Raw genomic sequence first — 19,343 nt, 5'->3', positions numbered from 1 at the left:
ATATTCTAGTAGTTTTAGTATTATCTTATTTATATTTATTGTAGGCTATTGATGAACTTTTAATGTATTTTTCTTAAATATAAAACTGTTATTAGTTAATATTATTTTATTTTCATTATTGTTATTATTTTTTATATGTTTTAATTTATTATTAAAAAAAAGGAAAAACCTTATCCTAAACTACCCCAACCTCCACACCCCATCTCCACACTCCCATGTTCCCTGAACTTCTCTCCCACGTCTCCTTTTTTTCAGGATAACTCCCTCAACTTTCCAATACCCATTATATATCAAAAACACATGTAAAAAATAAATAGAAAGACAAACAACAAAAAAAATAGAAACAAAAAGAAAAAGGATAAGATTACTAAAAAGGGGGGGAAACCAAAGTAGAAGGGATCAGATTTAGAGTTCAGAGTTTCGTTTGAAGTTTTCAGTGATGATTTTCTTGTTTCATTACTCATTTGAATGCATCATAGGTTCTTATTTAATCGTGTACCATTTATGTTTTAAGTTTTATTATGGAAAATCATGAATGACAATGTTTGAATGGTCCCAATGCACTATTTACTATGCAAATTTGATTATGTGAACCTTTATTACCACATGTTATACTATTAATCTACAAGGTGCTTATATATTTGTTCAGTAGATGTGTTGGCCATTAAAATATAGTATGTTAATAGCATTAAGTAAAAAAAGAGTGGCTATAGCAACACACTAATATATGCATATACTCATGAATCAATTCACAATACACACATACTCTTCTATTTCCATTAAATTTCACAGAATTGTCATTCACGGATCTAGACACTACACACAAAAAAATTAGAGAGTAGAGGAAGAGAGGAGAGAAAACAGTAAAGGAATGGAGAGAGATTGATAGAGGGAAAAAATTAGCGGGAACAAAAGGGAAACAGCCGGTGTAGTCACTGTAGCGGCGATATACCCACCACTAGTGCCGGCCAGAACATTTTCCACATCGATAGCTATCGGCCATCCCATCTCCAACCAAAATGACCCTATTCATGTAATTTCAACGAAGTTCCGTAGATAACAACCACAAAAACCAGCCAAACTCGGCCATTGTTTGACGATTCTGATGCTAACTCATCGAAAAACATCAGAGCCAGTCGGTCCACAAACCCCAAAACGCATCAAAGATCCCACATCAATCGACCCCTCACCAGAATGCCATCGTATTGACCACGGGAAAACATCATCGGGAGATATTAGTTATTGCTCTGGAAAAATCTATCGGCGAACTGCATTACTAGCTTCATACTTCCCAAAATTGACTGGGGTCATGTTATTGTTAGTGTTTCACTTGGATTTGTCAGTCGTTATCTTGATTGGCTCTTTTTTCTTTGTGACTTTATCATAGAATCAACTTTTAGTATTTCCATTGGTGGGGTTAATTTAGAGTCAAGATTTGTACTCGTTAGGGATAATAAAAAGGGAAAGTTATGCAGAAGAAAAAAGATCAAATATACATAGTAATATTATAATAAATTTAGATTATAAGAAACAAGCATAATTGGTTTGGTTATTATTAGTTAAACTAATATTCTTTCATGTTAATAATAAATAGTATGCATGCTTTGGTTTATGTAAATTCTATTTTAGTATGTTACTGTAATCACGAGATATAAAAAACATTAACCCTTTTCTATTAATAGATGTGGTGGGGGTCTGATTCGACATGTAAGTCCTATTCATTAATTAATGCAAAAATGAGTGAGACAGGTTGCGATTTTATTCAACATCCCTCATAATTGAGAAAAAAATAAGAAAGGAAAAAATATTTGTAGGGGAGCGAGATGGGGTGCAGATCTATTCTAAACCTCATCGCATAAAAAAAAAAGGGAAAACCCATTTGTGAGGGAGAGAGACGAGTTACAAATTAATTCCAAGACTCGTTGAAAATTTGGAAGAAGAGAGTGAAAAACATATAAAATCGTGATTTACAAGAGACGAAACAAATGCCTTTTAGCGCTATATAAGCTTTAGGCACACTTAATATATTTGTCTCAATTAAGAATGCGACGTACACATCTTCTTTAGACATTTAAAATAATTCGAGGATGCAATATTGCACTTCGGCAAAGGTCATTGTAAAATTAACTTATATTGTCTTAATTCAAGAATAATAGACAAGTTTTAGTATAAAAAAAGTGAATCAAGGCCTTCAACATAATCTATCAAAATATTTTCAGTTAATATAAGTTTATAAAAGCGGCCGTGCTAGAACCACGGGTCTCGAAGAGTGCCTCATATCTTTTCCTCAGTCAATAGAATTCCTTACCCGGTCTTCTATTTTGCAGACCAAAACAAAAATTCATTTTCTTTTGACCGAGGATTCAAAAAGGTCACTTGGAATGCCATAACTCAATTTCAAATGGCTACTTTATAAATAAAATAATCCCTACTCAATACCGTCACTTTATTTGGAAAAATCCTTCGACTTTGACCCATCAGCGAAAAGAAGGTGTGACATCTCTGGCGACTCCAGTGGGGAATAACCAGAATTCAAGCTTTTGATATAAACTTTACTTGCTTTAATTATTTTGATACTATATTTGTTGGCCTAATATGCTACCTGGCTGTAATGCCCTAAAATATCATCCCGGAACGTTACACGGTGCTTAAGGCTACAAGTAGCCTCAAGGTAACCATTTGAACCTATTACTACTTCTACCACTTCCTTTAGGATGAATAACCAAACAATAAATGTTATATTATATCAAAACAAAACTGAAATCATTAAAAACAAATGTCTGTGTACCAAATACTAGAAATCTGGAACAAAACTTCAACTGACTGTCTGACAAGCCTCTACTTACTAAGAACTAGAGAGTTATTGGGACAAATCCCCAACTGATTCAACTGGATTGAAAAGAAATAATCAAATACTATAAAGACTGAAAACAGGGGATTAGGTCCTCGAACCATAAGGACTCACCAACTGCTGACGTGTAGATAAAGGTACTTGAAGATCACTATCACTGCTTAAACTGAGCATCGAAACCTACATTATGAGACAACGTAGCATACAGACGTATATGTTGATCAATACTTTGAGGATGTACTGAGTATATGGGGGTGTATGCAATACTTAAAACAACAATATCATCAATCTTTATAAAAATCATGCATACTGATATAGTTGACTCACATAGCTTGAATAATCTCAAAAAAATATATATCTCGTAAATTATGGAAAATGGAATGCATAGTATAAATCTCATGAGTCAATATACTATTTCTGAAATCTGTAGTTCTATTCCCTTCTCAAAACATATAAACTAAGTGGTAAAGTGTTCACCTCTGTATTTGAGAGCTAAGACTGAAATTTTTAAAATTGAAATCTAAAGTAAAACATTAATTGAATAAGTTTGTTAGCATTTACACTTAGTATATAAAAATCTTTCTTGGCCAGGATATCTTTTAAAGCTTTAGGGAAAATAACTCATCTCAAGGAACATGCTTAACTTTAGAAACTGATTATTTACTCTTACTAACAGGGAAAAATACTTTAAGAAACTACTCTAAAAATCTTACTATTAGAGAGGATCTCTTAATCGACATACACCATGCGAGCTACATGGGGTCCAACATTTTGTCCTCCTAAGGAAGAAACCTCACGTTGGAGAGAGGCATCATACTCTTGCCAGGTAGTATAACCTCAACTTAGTGATCACTATCTTGGCCTCATCCCCATAAATCTCAATCCTACAGTGGCACGTAGTTTTGGGCTATGAAACTATATCAACTTACCCAACTCGGTGCTAAATACTATTCCCTTTAATTAGTTATGCTCATCTCATAGAAAATCCACTTTTAAAAATAATCTCATAGTTTATAATGAAACCAACTACAAAATCTGTAATTTCATTTGATGAGGTGGATTTCAAAGTTATTATGACCATCAAGGTCAAAATTTCTCAATAATCTCAAAATAATCAAACCACGGGTGCTTATAGGACAAAAGTTCTTAAAATTGATATCTCAAGTAGGGATTAATGACCCATATATCAATCTCAGATTAAAACATATCAAAATTCAGACTCGATATCATAAAGATTCATAAATCATATAGAAATCTAGAAATTTTCAGCAATACGCATTATAATCTCAACATGCTCATGTACTTCAATTTCTAAAACATTGAAAACATCATAATCTCAAGGATAACATCATAGGGTATAAACCCATACTTTAATTCCACAAGAAAACATGCAAAATCATATATCTTTGTAATTAAAGACAAGTTTTGGGCACAAGGACGAAAGGATTGTCCTTGTTCAAACCCCATATACCTTAGATTATGAATTTAGATGAACAAGCTTGATTGAGACTCTTTTTAGTACTCTTGAGTGAGGTTTATTGAAGCTTTTAACTTGGGAACCTTGATTCTTAAATCAATTTACGAAAACAATGATGAAATCTTGAAGAAGGAATTAGGTCTTACTCTTGAGGGTTAATCTTAAGAAAAAACCCTAGTTCTTGATGATTTAGATGAATCTAAAGTTCTATGCTTCATTTTAATATATCTAGGTGTTAAAAAAGGGTGGAAAATCCAAAAAGCCCTTTTAAAAATGGCTATAAAATGCTAAACGAGATCTGTGATAGCTCATGCGATGGTCCATCGCTGGCTCGACGATCTGTCAGTCTAACCGTCGCACCTGGGCTAGAACAGTGACTTAATGCCTTAGTTGCAACGGTTTGAGTGAAGTTCCATCGACCTAACCATCGCACTTGGCTAGTGAATAGGTCTACTACCTCAGTTGCGATGGTCCGTCAGCCTGCCCGTCGCTCCTGGTCAGTTCGGAGAGTTCTCCATAAAACGTCCATAACTTTTTACTCTGATACCGAATTTGGACAAAATTAATATCGTTGGAAAGCTAATTAAATTTTCTCCATGATAAAAATTTGAAATTTGGAAAACTCTATTCCATGGAGAAAATTGAATTATAAAATGTTGAATTGTATTACACTGGCACTCATTTATTACTTTGATATTGTTGAATTGTATTATAAATTGTCTTCACTTGCGCAGCTCTCTGAGTCTCTGAAAATAGGATACAATGAATACAGAGTATGCATCTTACCTTCTTTTTTAGTTATCCATAGTGTTAATGCACCTGGTGAAGAATTATTAGCCACACATGTTAGGCGGGATTTGTATCAATAATGAAGGAGGAAGAGTACTGCTACCAATCAAGTTGTCCCTCCCCGATTTGAGTGTCTGTTTGGGTAAGCCAATCTAGATACCTATCCATATTAGGATAAACCGACCAAAACTAAAACTCGAACATGGTTATCCCTATTAGGCTCTACTTTATTTGCATCATATGCATTTGACTTAGTGGGACTCAGCACAGGGGTCGGGTCTGTCTAGGACAGGTGTCCCTCATTATAATGACCAACATGTGCATCCTACATGCTCTGTGACATTTATTTGAAAGGCCATTAGATTTTTGACCGGCTTTAAGAAACTTGGTGAAACGCAGGAGAGTATATTATACTCAAATTTAAAAAATTATTTATCAATGAAATTAAAAATATATATAGTTTTTAAGGTATTCATGAACTACGAGGGTCTGATTCTCACTCTTTAGTGGGATATGTAGGAAGTCCTTCCAGGGATACAACCCTGTCTTTTGAAAATTACTCATAGATTTACTTGGAATATTTAAAAAGTAATATAACTACTTTCATAATTATTTTCCTTATCCTCATGTTCAATATATATAGAGAGAGAGACAATCTTAAGCCGGGGGTCTATAAAAAATAGCCTCTCTACTTCTTCGAAGGTAGTGGTATGGACTGTGTATATTTTACTCTCCCCAGGCCTCACTTTGCGTGAATACACAGGGACTGTTGTTGTTGTGTATATATATTAATAGCCCTGAATCTTGAGAGATCATGAGGCTAAGTTTGGTATTTTCTTCCAAATTTATAATTGAAATTATGTAGAGGTCTGTCCTTGCAAAATTTTCAATAGAGTTGGTCTAAATTAGTGTTATCCGTTAAAAGAAATGTTGACATCCATGTTTCTTTCACTTTTTATTTTTGAATAAAATTATTTTTTGCATCTGAGTCCAATTTAATGATTGCATTAAAGTTCATGAGTCAAGATTAAAAATTTCAAAAGTTAGTGAATTAAGTTCTGCCAAGAGACTAGACGTTTCTTAGTATTGTTTCTTTATCCATAGGCATAATATGTCTCATCGGATTAGTGGAAAGTGTCGAAAGAGAAAAAGAAATGAGAATATATAGCTACAGGTTGTAGACTGCACCCCCTGGTAGCTTTGGAGATGGTGGAACGAGATAGATTCATTGGATCATGGTTAGATATATAAGTATTCATTTTTTTACAAACATCATGACAATCAACCCTAGCAGGGATGTGGTTGATACATTACTGACTTTTAAGGATATACAATGCATTTCATTTCTCAAATTTCAAGTTGACTTCAACTTTAGAGAAGATAGCGACTTATATTGGGTTCGGGGATATGCACCAAAAAGACTTTTAGCCCCAAAACTCATCTCAATAAATAGATTCTATAAGCTCTTGAACATACGAAACTCTAAAGAAGAATCAATGGAAAAAGGTTGTGCCTCCTTATAGTTTTTGTATGAAAGATACGAAAGACAAGAGGGGTTTGAGAAGTTTGGTGAACAACTTAGCAATGAAGGAAGTTTTAAAGCTTGGAAAGAGCATAGACGATTTTCTTTCATGGTATCCTTTTTAGGAACTATGGTCTTCCCTAGGAGACAGAAAAAAATAACATTAGTCTAGCTAGAATGGTACATGTATTGATTAATAAAGAGAATTTGCACTATGGTGCCAATGATCTTGGCTGACATATATCATTCTCTAAAAGTTTATCAAAAAGGGAAGGGCTTTTTCGAAGGATGTAATATCTTGATGCAAATATGGATCATAAAGCATCTTTATCAACATCCTAAGGTGGAAATTTTTATTCCTGAAGGAGTTGATCAAATCAAAGATTATGAAAAAATGATGGATAATATATATGTCCAGAAGGATTTAATGATTGGAATAAGCTTTTTTGTTCAATGACGGTAGATAAGATCACTTGGAACCTCACTTGGTTCCCTTGGAGATAGGTAATACATAGCTCTGGTATTTGGCCTTTCTTGTTATTGATGGGTATTAGAGGTGCTCAACCATATGTGCCATTATGGGTTCTACATCAGCTAGGCAGACGGAAAATAATTCCCATAACAGAAAATATGAAAGAGTTTGTGTTTGAGGTCAGACCAGAGATTCCCCTTCCAGGGGGATTAGCACAATATATTTGGGATGGTTATCATTTTATGGGAATTAAAATAATGGTCACAGAACATGAGAAAAGAGAAGTACACCCAGGCTACTAGTTTGAGAAACAACCACCTCCACCAGCCAGAGTAAAAAGATCAGTTAAGGGACCAATAGATCAAGAGGCTGCAATAAGGATAGGGATTGAGATGGCCATGTGAGAACATCCTAATATCAACCAAGATTTGAGAGCAGAATTAGAACGTGTTAGGGAATCCTTGACTCAAAAACAAGCACATAAGGATATAAATAATAAGGCAAGAGTTAAGTAAGCATGATTGGAGGTAGTAAGAGATTATCAGTCCATTATTCAGGTGCTAAATTCTATTTTAGAATGAGCTAGAGAAAGAATAGAAGAACAGCAGAGGGAATTTGCTGAGGAAAAGGCTAAGTCAAAAGATATTGAGGTTGCACTTCAAGGATATATAAGGTTTGCCATAACTAGGTGGTCACACATTGTAGAACTTGCCACATCTTGCCGCCAACAGTAGCAAGAATTTGACATAAAGATGTAGGAAAAATTCAATCAAGAGAGATCTTAGTGGATACGTGAAAAAGGGATACTATGAGAACAGCTGGAGGTAGCTTTCACTCGAAAGCAACGTGCATGAGAGATGATTGATTCCTGTTATTGGTAGGACTAAGGATGGGATCAGGATTTCAGTTCCCTTCAAGGGAAGGTTCATCGTGTGGCAGAGCATACTGCTAGAATGGGTTCGAACTACCAAGAGTTGAATTGTGAACAATTTTTGGCACAAGTACCAGCATCTCGCCACTTCATTGGAGGACATATACTTGGGTTTGGGAGGGTATATAAAGATGAAATCTCCTTGATCAAGCATGTTGAAGTTATGAAAATTAGTTGAAAACCTTGAGACACTGGAGTTTATTTATATTGATGGATAGTTATTTTCTTTCATTGCATTATTTTAGTTTCAGTCTTAGAACTTTTTTATAGATTTTATTGTCTTTCAGTTAATATTGTTGTTTAATTTTAGTTTTATTTATCAGATGTCAGTTGGTAGGCGTACTTCTAGGAGTTGTGTCATTTGTTCTATCGTACTTGTATTTAAAAATTACTGAATATAATGAAGTTGGTTGTTTATTTTTATATATATTACATATGTTTTACTTTATTTACTCTATTCATTTTCTTTCAAATTAAAAAAATCAAATCAAAAAATCTTTTTTGTTAAGTTTTTTCCCAAACTACATAAAGACCTGATTAATGCCCTAACATCAAACGTAGCCAACCCTCCAAAGGGTTCGATCAAAACTTTTCCAAAAAAAAAGTGTGCCTAGAAAAGACGGGATGAAACACCAAAACCTTCCATGATAGGCTGGGAAAAGAATATAGAGGCATAATATACAATGTGTCATTATAATGTGTTAAATATTTAACGCTTATCCATTTGCTACTTGGTACAGAAAAGATAAAGTAGTTGGTATATGGTTTAAACTGGCATCTCATCCTTACAACTCAAGATACAAAGGAAAGAGAAAGATAACCTACAAAGAGAGTGTAGAGTCTGACAATGAGGAAGATCAAAACCAGTTGATTCCACAAGAATTCGTATCAATGGAAGAAAATAGGTTATTGAAACAACTGATAGTGGAGATTTATTAAGCTTGCATGAATGTGAAAGCCCCGCCTTCCTCAATTCCTGAACTTTCAAAAATGAATGATCGAAGTTCTATTCCATCCCAAAATGTTGATCCATTTTATCCACCTGGATTTGGCCTATATGATAATAGGTCTAGTGTTGTTGGTACTTCTACCATGATCCAACCAAATCCATCTCTCACAAATAAGCCATTTTTTATTCTTGTAGCACTAGCTAATGTGGGTTCTCAATTGATAGTACAGAAAACTATGGGTGAACCAAGTCATGATCAATTGTATCCTCCTGAAGTGACTTTCAAACCCTCAAATTCATAATACCCAGCTTATTAACACAATTCTCCTAACTTTATTGAGAATACTATTAAGAATGAGGAGAAAAAAGAGATGACCAAGAAAGTGAGAAGTTTAGAATAAAATATGAGGAATATGCAAGGACTAGGAGGGAAAAAGAGTGTTTCATACAAAGATTTTGTGTATGTTTCCTGATGTCCATTTGTCATTAGGATTTAAATCTCCTAAATTTAACAAGTACGAAGTTTCCTGATGTCCATTTGTCGCTAGGATTTAAATCTACTGAATTTAACAAGTACGAAGGATATGGCAATCCCTTGGCTCATTTAAAAAGGTTTTGTAATCAATTGAGAGGAGTAGACAGAAAAGAACTGTTGATGGCTTACTTTGGAGAAAGTTTAGCAGAGATAGCTTCAGAATGGGTCATTGACCAAGATATTTGTCGTTTGCACGTTTGAGGTAACATGGCTCAGGATTTTGTCCAACAATTTTAATATAATATTAATATAGTGGAAGATTGCACTACGCTTTCCAATATAAGGAAAAAAAACAACCAAAAGTTTTTTAGAATATATTGTTAGATAGAGGGAGCAAGCTGCAAAAGTTAGGCCATCAATAAAGGAATCTGAGATGATTGGTATTTTTCTACAGGCGCAGGAACCTAACTATTTCCATCACTTGCTTTCTTCTACTAGAAGTACAGTTGTTGAGGTCATTAAGGTTAGAGAAATAGTATAAAATTGAATTAAGTTTGGAAAAATCATAAATCGAGCTTCTTTGAAAGCAATAATGCAGGCAATTCAAAATGGCTCAGGAAGTTTTGGTGGTAAGAAAAGAAAGAAAGTTGTAACTACTGTTGTGCTAGGTCCACAAAAAATTTGAGAGAATCGCGTCAACCATACACATAATCTCAATATCAAATTTATGTCCAAGATCCATATAATTATTCACAATACTATGCTCCTCCCTAAAATCCATTCTAATCCATTCTAATCCATTCTATCCCCTAGTATCCTATTTATAATGCATAATCGTATGCTCAAGCTCCTTCTTAACCGTAATGGCGTGTACCAGCCATTCAGATTCATCCTCGAACCCCACAAGTTCAATAAGGCCCCAATAAATCAAATTTATTGGCCAGAGCTAATTACAAGAAGGCTAATATAGGCAAATATAATTTCACTCCCATCAGAATATCTTATGCCATTTTTTTAGAGACTGAGGGACATGAATGTTCTAACCTCAATTAGGATAAGGATTTGGAATCCTCCTCTGAAAAAATTGGATATTCTAGAAGATGTGCATACTATTTTGATTCCACGGGGCACGAAACAAAAAAATATTGGTACTTGAAAAGAACAATTCAAGAGCTGATCGACACTTAACAAATTATGGTGCAAATTCTTGATGCTCAAACATTAATCAAAATCCATTATCGACTGATACTGAAACAAATATGCTTGAATTTATACCTAGTTATGAAGAGGTTGTAGTTTCCTTCAAGCCAATCATTAAGATCAAATCCGATATGGAAAAGTCAGCAAATGCTGTGGATTTAATGAAGGTAAGACCTGCAGAAGTCGAGAAAGTAGTAACAAAACCAAAACTATCAAATAATTCACGGGCTATGGGGAAAGAAACTTCAGAAAGTGTTGGGTCAGGTCAGATAAAACCAAAGCTTATTGTTCCCAGAAGGCCCACCAAGCCTATATTAATCGTAAAAGGATCTCTCGTAGCTTTATTATTATTAAGACAGTGTCACAATTGCCTACGGTTAATGCCAAGAAAGTCCATTAGAACTATAATCCCATTATGGTGACATATAAAGAGAAGGAAGTTATTGAAGAAGTGGATGGAGTAAGAGGATTAACCCTTTCGGGGGGTGCTATGCCCCAGGCGAGTTAAGAAAAAATAAACAAATCAATAAAGATTGAATTCCCATCAAGAAATCAGTTACCAAAGAAGAGGCTGAAAAATTCCTGAAAAAAGATAAAATTGCCAAAATATTTTATTGTAGAACAATTGAAAAAGATACCAGCCCAAAATTCTTTGTTGTCCTTACTAATACACTCGGATGATCATCCCAAAGCTATAACGAAGATTTTGAATGAGAGACACACTCCCAGTGAGATTAAGGTGAACCAATTGGAGATAATTATTGGTAAAATCTTTGAGGTAAATAGGAGTACTTTCTCAAATGATGAATTACCCATAGAAGGTACTGGACATAATCGAGGCCTCTATATTACTATGAAGTGTGAGCATTACTATGTCACTCGAGTATTAATTGAAGGAGGATCTGGTGATAATATTTGTCCTTTGTCAACTTTAAAAAAGTTAAATTTTAACGTGGAAAAGATCCGACCAAATAATGTATGCATCAGAGGATTTGACGGACCAAAAATGGATGCCATTGATGAGATAGAGCTTATACTGACAATAGGGCCTATGGATTTTGCTGTAGATTTCCAAGTATTGAACATCAATGCTTTATATAATATGTATTGGGAAGTCCATGGATTCACAGGGCTGGGGCAGTCGCATCTATGTTACACTAAATGGTCATGTTTGAAAATGACAGACAAGAAATAGTTGTCCATGGTGAAGTGGATTTGTGCATATATAAATATTATTCAATTTCATATATTGAGGATGAAAATGAAGATAGAGCACCGGTTTATCAAGTTTCTTAGGCGGTGGCTGTTGAGCATATCCTATAAAGGAATCTCATTGCAAGACCACAATTGTTCTCTGTAACTATTATGGTAGTAAATTAAATTTTAAAGCATGGTTTTGAACCAGGAAATGATCTAGGTATGTCTTTACAATGCAGGGATCATCTAATATACCTCTGTGAGAGATTCAGTACCTTTTATTTGGGATACGATCCCACTTTTGAGGATACAAAGAAGGCTAAGAAATGTAAGAAAGATTCATGATCACTTACCAAGCCAATACCGCTGCTGATATGCCTAAATTACACCTCTCTTGTGAGAGAGTAAGTGGTCGTTGTCAAATATAAAACCCAACTAGGTTGGGGTCAAATCCCACAGGGAATATGGTGTTAATTTAAGTTACTTGTGAGTCAATCAACTGATAGTTAGTAGTTTTTGGTAAAAGGGGGTTTTATGAGATTAGTTAGAAAGTTATTTCTCACTTTAATTTCACCACTTGCAACTAGTATTTTGGTTTTTTAGATCAATGTTATAGGAAAGCTAGAATTGTGTTCACTATGGGTGTTGATACTTGACATGCGCTAATTGTGATTCAAGACTCTTGTGACAGACAGGAACAACAGATTATCAATATCAAAGTGTTGTCTAAATGTCTCTCAACCTATTTAGACTTTCGGCTACCTAATTCTTCCGAATTGAGGAAATCCGTCTAATTAATCAGATTCTATCTCAGGTTAATTAACCTTGTTACAGAGTTACTATTAAATAAAAGTTTAACCCTTTCACGTCCCTATTGATAATTTGATTTCTACTAGATCGACTTCTTCTTTCAAGCAAGTCAATACTTTGGTGTGGTCTATTATTTACAACAACAGACAACATGCATAACAGAAGAATTACCTAGAAGTTCCTACTGCCTTAACAATCTTGCTCGACTAGTGAACGCACAAGACTAAACCCATAGATCCCATAATTTGGGTTAAGTAAATTAGCTACTCATGATGTAAAAAGCAACAACAAATACTGAATTCATGATTTAATAAATGATCACTTACAGAATGATTAAGGTATATAATTTCTACTCCTCCGAGACACAATAGAATTTTCCAAAATATAGAGAAAAGCTAGTCAGAGTTGTTCCCTCTAGTGAATTTTTCTCCCTTAATAAAAACCCAGAACTTATCCTTAAATACCTAGGTTAATTTTAGAATCAAATTATAGATCACAGAAAATCTCTCGCACATGTGACGCTAAAATGATAGATTATTAGGAGTCTAATGACTTATCAGACAATATTGTCAATTCCTCTTTAAATTCCATGTTTGCTGCCTTCGGCTAACAATAAGGCTTGACGGATTATCAAGATTTTGACGGCTTGTCAGAAAATGTCATCACTTCTCCACTCTAACTCCCATGCACTGTCTTTGGCTGGCGATATTCCTAATAGCTATTCACAAAGTTGATGACCTATCAGACAAGTCATCAATTGTACTCTTCATGGCTGCTTACTCAAAATCTATCTCTTTTGACTCAGTTGTTGTTGGCTTTCATACATCTTAGCTAACCTTCACTATCACAGAGAAAACAATCAAAAACAATAAAAGTTGCTTAAGAATTTACAATTATTCCAAGTTAAAAGATTTAAATGTGCTAGTATCAAGCTTGCATATCAGCTACTCAAAGAGTCATTCATCAAAATCGATGTTGTTGAGTCCTCTACTTTGCCTGATATAGGTTTAATGAATGATAATGATACAGAGTTGATCGGTCTTTTCCAAAATATGTTTAATAAAGCTAATGTGGTTACAGTTTAGGAATGTACTAGTAATGCAGATGTGCAGTTTATCGGCCCTGATGTCCAGTTTAATAATTGAAAGGCCACTCCTCTCCCTACTATGAAGGAGTCTTGGTAATTTGTTTTTTTTATTTTTCTAATTTGAATCATTCTAGGGTTGTATTTTAGATCTTTATTTTGTTGTTTTTAGGTTAAAACTCTTCTACATTTTCTTTTAATGAAATGTAGTTTCCCTTTGTTTTATTTTGAGTCTAATATTTACTTATTTATTTTCTATTATATAGTTCTTACTATGCCAACCCTAGTGATATGACATGTATGAAGAATTGTCAACCAGATTTTAAAACTCAATCTAATTATGAAATAATGAATAAATAAGTTAAATACGATGAAGACGAAGCATTCGAGGAAATAAGCAAAGATTTCAAACAGTTTGAGAATAAGTCAAACCCTAATATGGACAAAACTAAGGTAATCAATCTAGGGCGTCGTTAAAAAATTAGGGAGAATAATATAAGTGTACATGCTTGACCATAATAAAAGAAAGATATAATTGAAGTCTTGTTTGATTACAAATATATCTTTGCATGGTCTTACGATAATATGCCTAGTTTGAGAACTAATTTGGTAGTTCATACGTTGCCAACTGTTCCTTCTTTTCCTTCTGTCAAAAAAAAGTTAAGGAGTTCTAAAACTGACATGAGTGTAAGAATCAAATAGGAAATCACAAAGCAACTTAAGGCTAAAGTCATCTGAGTGACGCAATATCCTATTTCGTTAGCAAATATTGTCCCTGTTCCCAAGAAAGATGGCAAAGTTTGGATGTGTGTTGATTATTGTGATATAAATAAAGCAAGTCCAAAAAATGATATTCCACTTCCCAATATCCATATTTTATTGGACAATTTTGCCAAGCATGAGCTTGCATCTTTTGTGGATTGCTACGTGTGTTATCACCAGATAATTATGGATCAAAAAGATGCTGAAAAGACATTATTTATCACATCATGGGAGACATATTGTTTTTGAGTCATGTCATTCAGACTAAAAAATACCGGGGCAACTTACATAAGGGTGATGACCATAATGTTTCATGACATGATGCACAAAGAGATTGAAGTTTATGTTGATGATGTGATTATTAAGTCAAAAGAGCAATCAGACCATTTCAAAAACTTGAGGAAATTCTTTGAAAGGTTTCGTAGGTATAATCTCAAACTTAATCCAGCAAAATATATATTTGGAGTCCCATCTGAAAAGCTCTTGGGGTTTATAGTCAGTCGGCGTGGTATTGAGTTAGATTCTTCGAAGATAAAAGCTAGTTAAGAATTACCTCCACCAAAGAACAAAATAGAGGTAATGAACCTACTCAGAAAGTTAAATTATATCAGTAGATTCATTGACTAACTCACGACAACCTAAAATCCAATTTTTGAGTTGTTGAAAAAGAATGTTCAAGTCGAATGGACCGAATAATGTCAAGAGGCATTTGACAAAGTGAAGAAATATTTGTTGAATCCACCTGTTTCGGTTCCACCAAAGACAGGTAAACCTTTGATATTGTACATGTCTATTTTAGATAACTCTTTTGGGTGTGTATTGGGTTAAGATGATGTCACGGGCAGAAAAGAACAAGATATCTACTACCTTTGCAAAAAGTTTACTACTTACGAGGCTAAGTACTCTTCTTGAAAAGAAATGTTGCGCCTTGACTTGGGTGGCACAAAAGCTGAAGCATTACCTTTCATCTTACACTACTTACCTCATTTCCCGTATGGATCCCTTAAAGTACATTTTTTAGAAGCCTATGCCCACAGGCAGACTCGCAAAATGGTAGATATTGCTCATAGAATTCTGTATTGTCTGTGACACGAACTTTAATGAAAGCTCAAGCTTTAGCAGATCATTTGGCTTAAAATCCTATTGATGAGGGATATGAACCATTGAAGACTTCTTTTTAGGATGAAGAGTTGTTTTGTGTTGATGAGGTTATTACTTATGATTTCTACTTAGGTTGGATATTGTTTTTTGATAGAACTGCTAATGTAAAAAGAGTAGGGATAGGAGTAGTTCTTATTTCTGAATTGGGACAATATTATCCTATAATATCCCAACTTCAATTCTACTGTACCGATAATATAGTGGAATATAAAGCTTGCGTTCTAGGTTTGAGACTAGCAGTTGACATGGGAATCCAAGAACTATTGGTGTTAGGAGACTCACACTTACAGGTCGACCAAATCCAAGGAGATTGGGAGACTCATGACTCAAAGATTATATCGTATCGAGGTTATTTTCAAGATCTTTGTCAACAATTTGTATCAATAAAGTTTAAACATATTCCCAGAGTTCATAATGAGATTGCTGATACTTTGGCAACATTATCTTTGATGCTCCAACATCCCAAAAGGACTCATATCGACCTCTTTCATATAAAGATATGTTATTAACATGCATATTGCAATGTAGTTGAGAAAGACCATGATATCAAAGAATATATTCAAACTGAAAAATATTCAATACATTCTGATGGTAACGAAAAGAGAACCAGTCAACGACTGGGTAGCAGATTTTTCTTGAGTGGGGAATCTTGTATAAGAGAACTCCATATTTGGGACTATTAATATGTATAAATGCTAAAGAAGCTTCAAATATCATGACTGGAGTACATTCTGGGATTTGTGGACCGAATAAGAATGGGTATGTTTTGGCAAAGAAAATACTTCAGGCAGGTTGCTATTGGTTTACCAAGGAGAGAGATTTCATCTGTTTCGTTCATAAGTGTCATGAATTCTAGGTATATGGTCATTTGATACATTCTACTCCATCTGAGTTGCATACAATGGTTGCTCCATGGCCCTTCGTGACCTGGAAATGAATATAATTAGACTAATTAAACCAAAAGCATCAAATGGACATAGATTCATATTGGTGGTCATTGATTATTTATCATAATAGATGGAAGCAATGACTTTTAAGTCAGTGACTAAGAAAGCAGTGGTTAATTTTGTTCACTGTAACATCATTTATTGGTTCGGCATTCCAAAGATAATTATCACGGATAATGTTGCAAATCTCAATAGTCATTTGATGCAAGAAGTATGTAGGCAATTTCAAATTATGCATCGGAATCCAACTGCTTATCTCCTAAAGGAGAATGGGGCTTTGGAAGCTGCCAACAAAAACCTAAAGAAAATACTCAGCAAGATGGTGCAAGCTTCCCAACAATGGCATAAAAAGTTACCGTTTGCTTTAATGGGTTATTGTACTACTGTTCGGACTTCAATTGGTGTAATTCCTTACTCGTTGGTATATGTAACTGAAGCAGTTATACCTACAGGGATTAAGATTCCATCTCTTCGAGTAGTTGTAGAATCTAAAATTGATGATGATCAGTGGGTCAAAAATTGATTGGAGCAATTAAACCTAATTGAAGAAAAACATTAGCGTCAGTATGTCATGGACAACTATACCAAAAGAGAATGGCAAGAGCATATAACAGAAAGTTGTGTCCTAGACATTTTGAAGATGGTCAGTTAGTATAAGACGCATCCTCTCCTATCTGATTGAAGCCAAAGGCAAATTCTTCCATAATTGGCAAGGTCTGTTCTTGGTAAAAAGAGTATTACCCAATGGTTAATTATATTTGACTGATGCAGATGGCAAAATAGATGAAATGGTTGTCAATGCTGACGTAGTTAAAAGATATTATGTATGATATCCATGTACAATTATGTTATGTATATTTAGTACTTGCATTTTAAAATATTAAAATGATGAAGGCATTTCGTTCTGCTATTTAAATACTATATCAACCCTTGCTTACCTCCTTCGAGCTTTGATTTGATTTTTCTTTCATACCCCTCTTTTGAAATCAAATTAAAGTCAAAAATTTCAAAAAACAATGATTGAAAAAAATTCATCAAAATCAAGCAAAAGAATTACTTGCTTGAAGTACGTTTATCTTGATTCTTGCTACGACAAGATACATAGGCATCCCTACTCTGAGTTTTGGTCTAACCAAGTAAAAATTCAAGTTACCCAGTATGAAATAAAACTGGGACGAAAAAATTATTATCCTTAGGAATTGATTTCAAAAGTTGTATGCTTTACCCAGTGTTATGTAAATTTTTGAGCCGCATGTCGCCCTTTATTTCTAACCTTATCCAGAAGCCAAGTTACAATCAAAGAAAGACACTCAGATCAATCTTTGATAATTTAAAGGCTAAACATGTTAAGAGTGCATGATGTTTCATATTTGGGAGTCTTTTTCCTTCAGCAAAAAAAAGGAAATGAGAAAGTCTTATCGGTGAAACCCCTCTTGGACACCATAAGGCGACAGTAAGTTTTGAGATCAATAAAAATGTGAGAGTCTTATGGGTGAAAACCCTCATGGGCACCATAAGGCGACGGTGAGATAATAAAGAAATAAAAATGAGATAGGCTCGTTGGTGAAAACCCATTGAGGTTCCACTAGCCTAAGGAGGATTGTAATCTAGAGGTGACAAGTTCAAGAGCTGTTTAATTTCAAATTCAATAAGTGGGCAAAAGTTGATAAATGATTAGTATGGGTAGATCAGGTTGCTTGATTCAAAATACATGTCATAATCACTGGAATCAGCTGCACACCCAGATAAGTTTTTATTTTTGATGCTTTTGAAAAGGAGATACCTATTGCCTTTTTATTTTTAATTTTTGTGTCTTTGTTATCAACTGAAAAATCATTATCATCATCTTTCGCGTATTTTGAGTCAAATTCAAGTCAAGACAAGTGAGAAAGGACTTCAAAACTTACTACCAACTCCTTAAATTGTACAAAGCGAGACAAAGGGCCACAAGTAAAGGTACTCAAGAATGCTTGTCATCCGACTGTTTTTGGAGTCATAGAAGTATAAAGGGTGTATTTGAAGTTGAACCTAGAGTCATCGTACAAGAGAAATATGATTTGAGACAAAAGGTTTTAGTAGCCAGAATTTAGGGGTTAAAAGTACAAGTCTACGATACTTATCAATGACTGAAATAGAGTTGAGTATGACAAGTGCAAGAGCAATGGCCTCAATAGACAAAAGCCACAAACCAACCACCATATTTTAAACTCATGATTTTTCTTTGTTTGAAACAGAGACGGAATGTTGATTCACTTTAAAGTTTTCAAATAGAGGGTGCAATTCCACACTTCTATCAACTCAAGAAGCAAGGTTACAACACAAAATACTGGGTTATGGTAATAGAAAATTTTATTCTTTGCGTGATGTACTTACCAAGGTTATCAAAGTCTGATTCACCCTCCTTTCTGTCCTTTTCAAAAGTTATGATCTGGTGACACTCATAAAATTTTCCAGTATAAACTGGGCTACGAAATTTGTTCGTGTTGTTTGAGATTTTATTTTCTACTCAAGACTCTACTGGATAATGAAATTTTATTTTCAGCTCAGGACCATCTTGGATAATGGAATTTTACATTCAGCTCAGTATCCTCCTGGAAAATGGGACTTCAATTTTAGCTCAGGACTCTCCTAGATAATGGAAATTTACTTTTTGCTCAAAATCCTCCTGGATAATGGGATTTTATTTTATGCTTAGGACCCTCCTAGAAAATGGAAT

General features: G+C 34.3%; 1 protein-coding gene across 1 annotated transcript; it reads left to right on the top strand.

Annotated features, from left to right (window-relative positions):
• The first annotated feature begins 16,697 nt into the window (after positions 1–16,697).
• On the top strand, positions 16,698–17,150 carry LOC124898010. Its single transcript, XM_047411629.1, has one exon. It carries the CDS (start codon positions 16,698–16,700, stop codon positions 17,148–17,150), a length of 453 nt encoding a protein of 150 aa, XP_047267585.1.
• The last annotated feature ends 2,193 nt before the right edge of the window (positions 17,151–19,343 follow it).

Source organism: Capsicum annuum, chromosome 4 (assembly GCF_002878395.1).
Source record: "Capsicum annuum cultivar UCD-10X-F1 chromosome 4, UCD10Xv1.1, whole genome shotgun sequence".
NCBI classification, from domain to species: Eukaryota; Viridiplantae; Streptophyta; class Magnoliopsida; order Solanales; family Solanaceae; genus Capsicum; species Capsicum annuum.
Note: the sequence above shows the minus strand (reverse complement) of the source record. Positions and strands in the feature narration are given on the sequence as shown.

What these genes read in the sequence shown, in the direction of transcription:
- LOC124898010 (XM_047411629.1), top strand. Translation starts at nt 16,698, where the DNA reads ATGGAAGCAATGACTTTTAAGTCAGTGACTAAGAAAGCAGTGGTTAAT.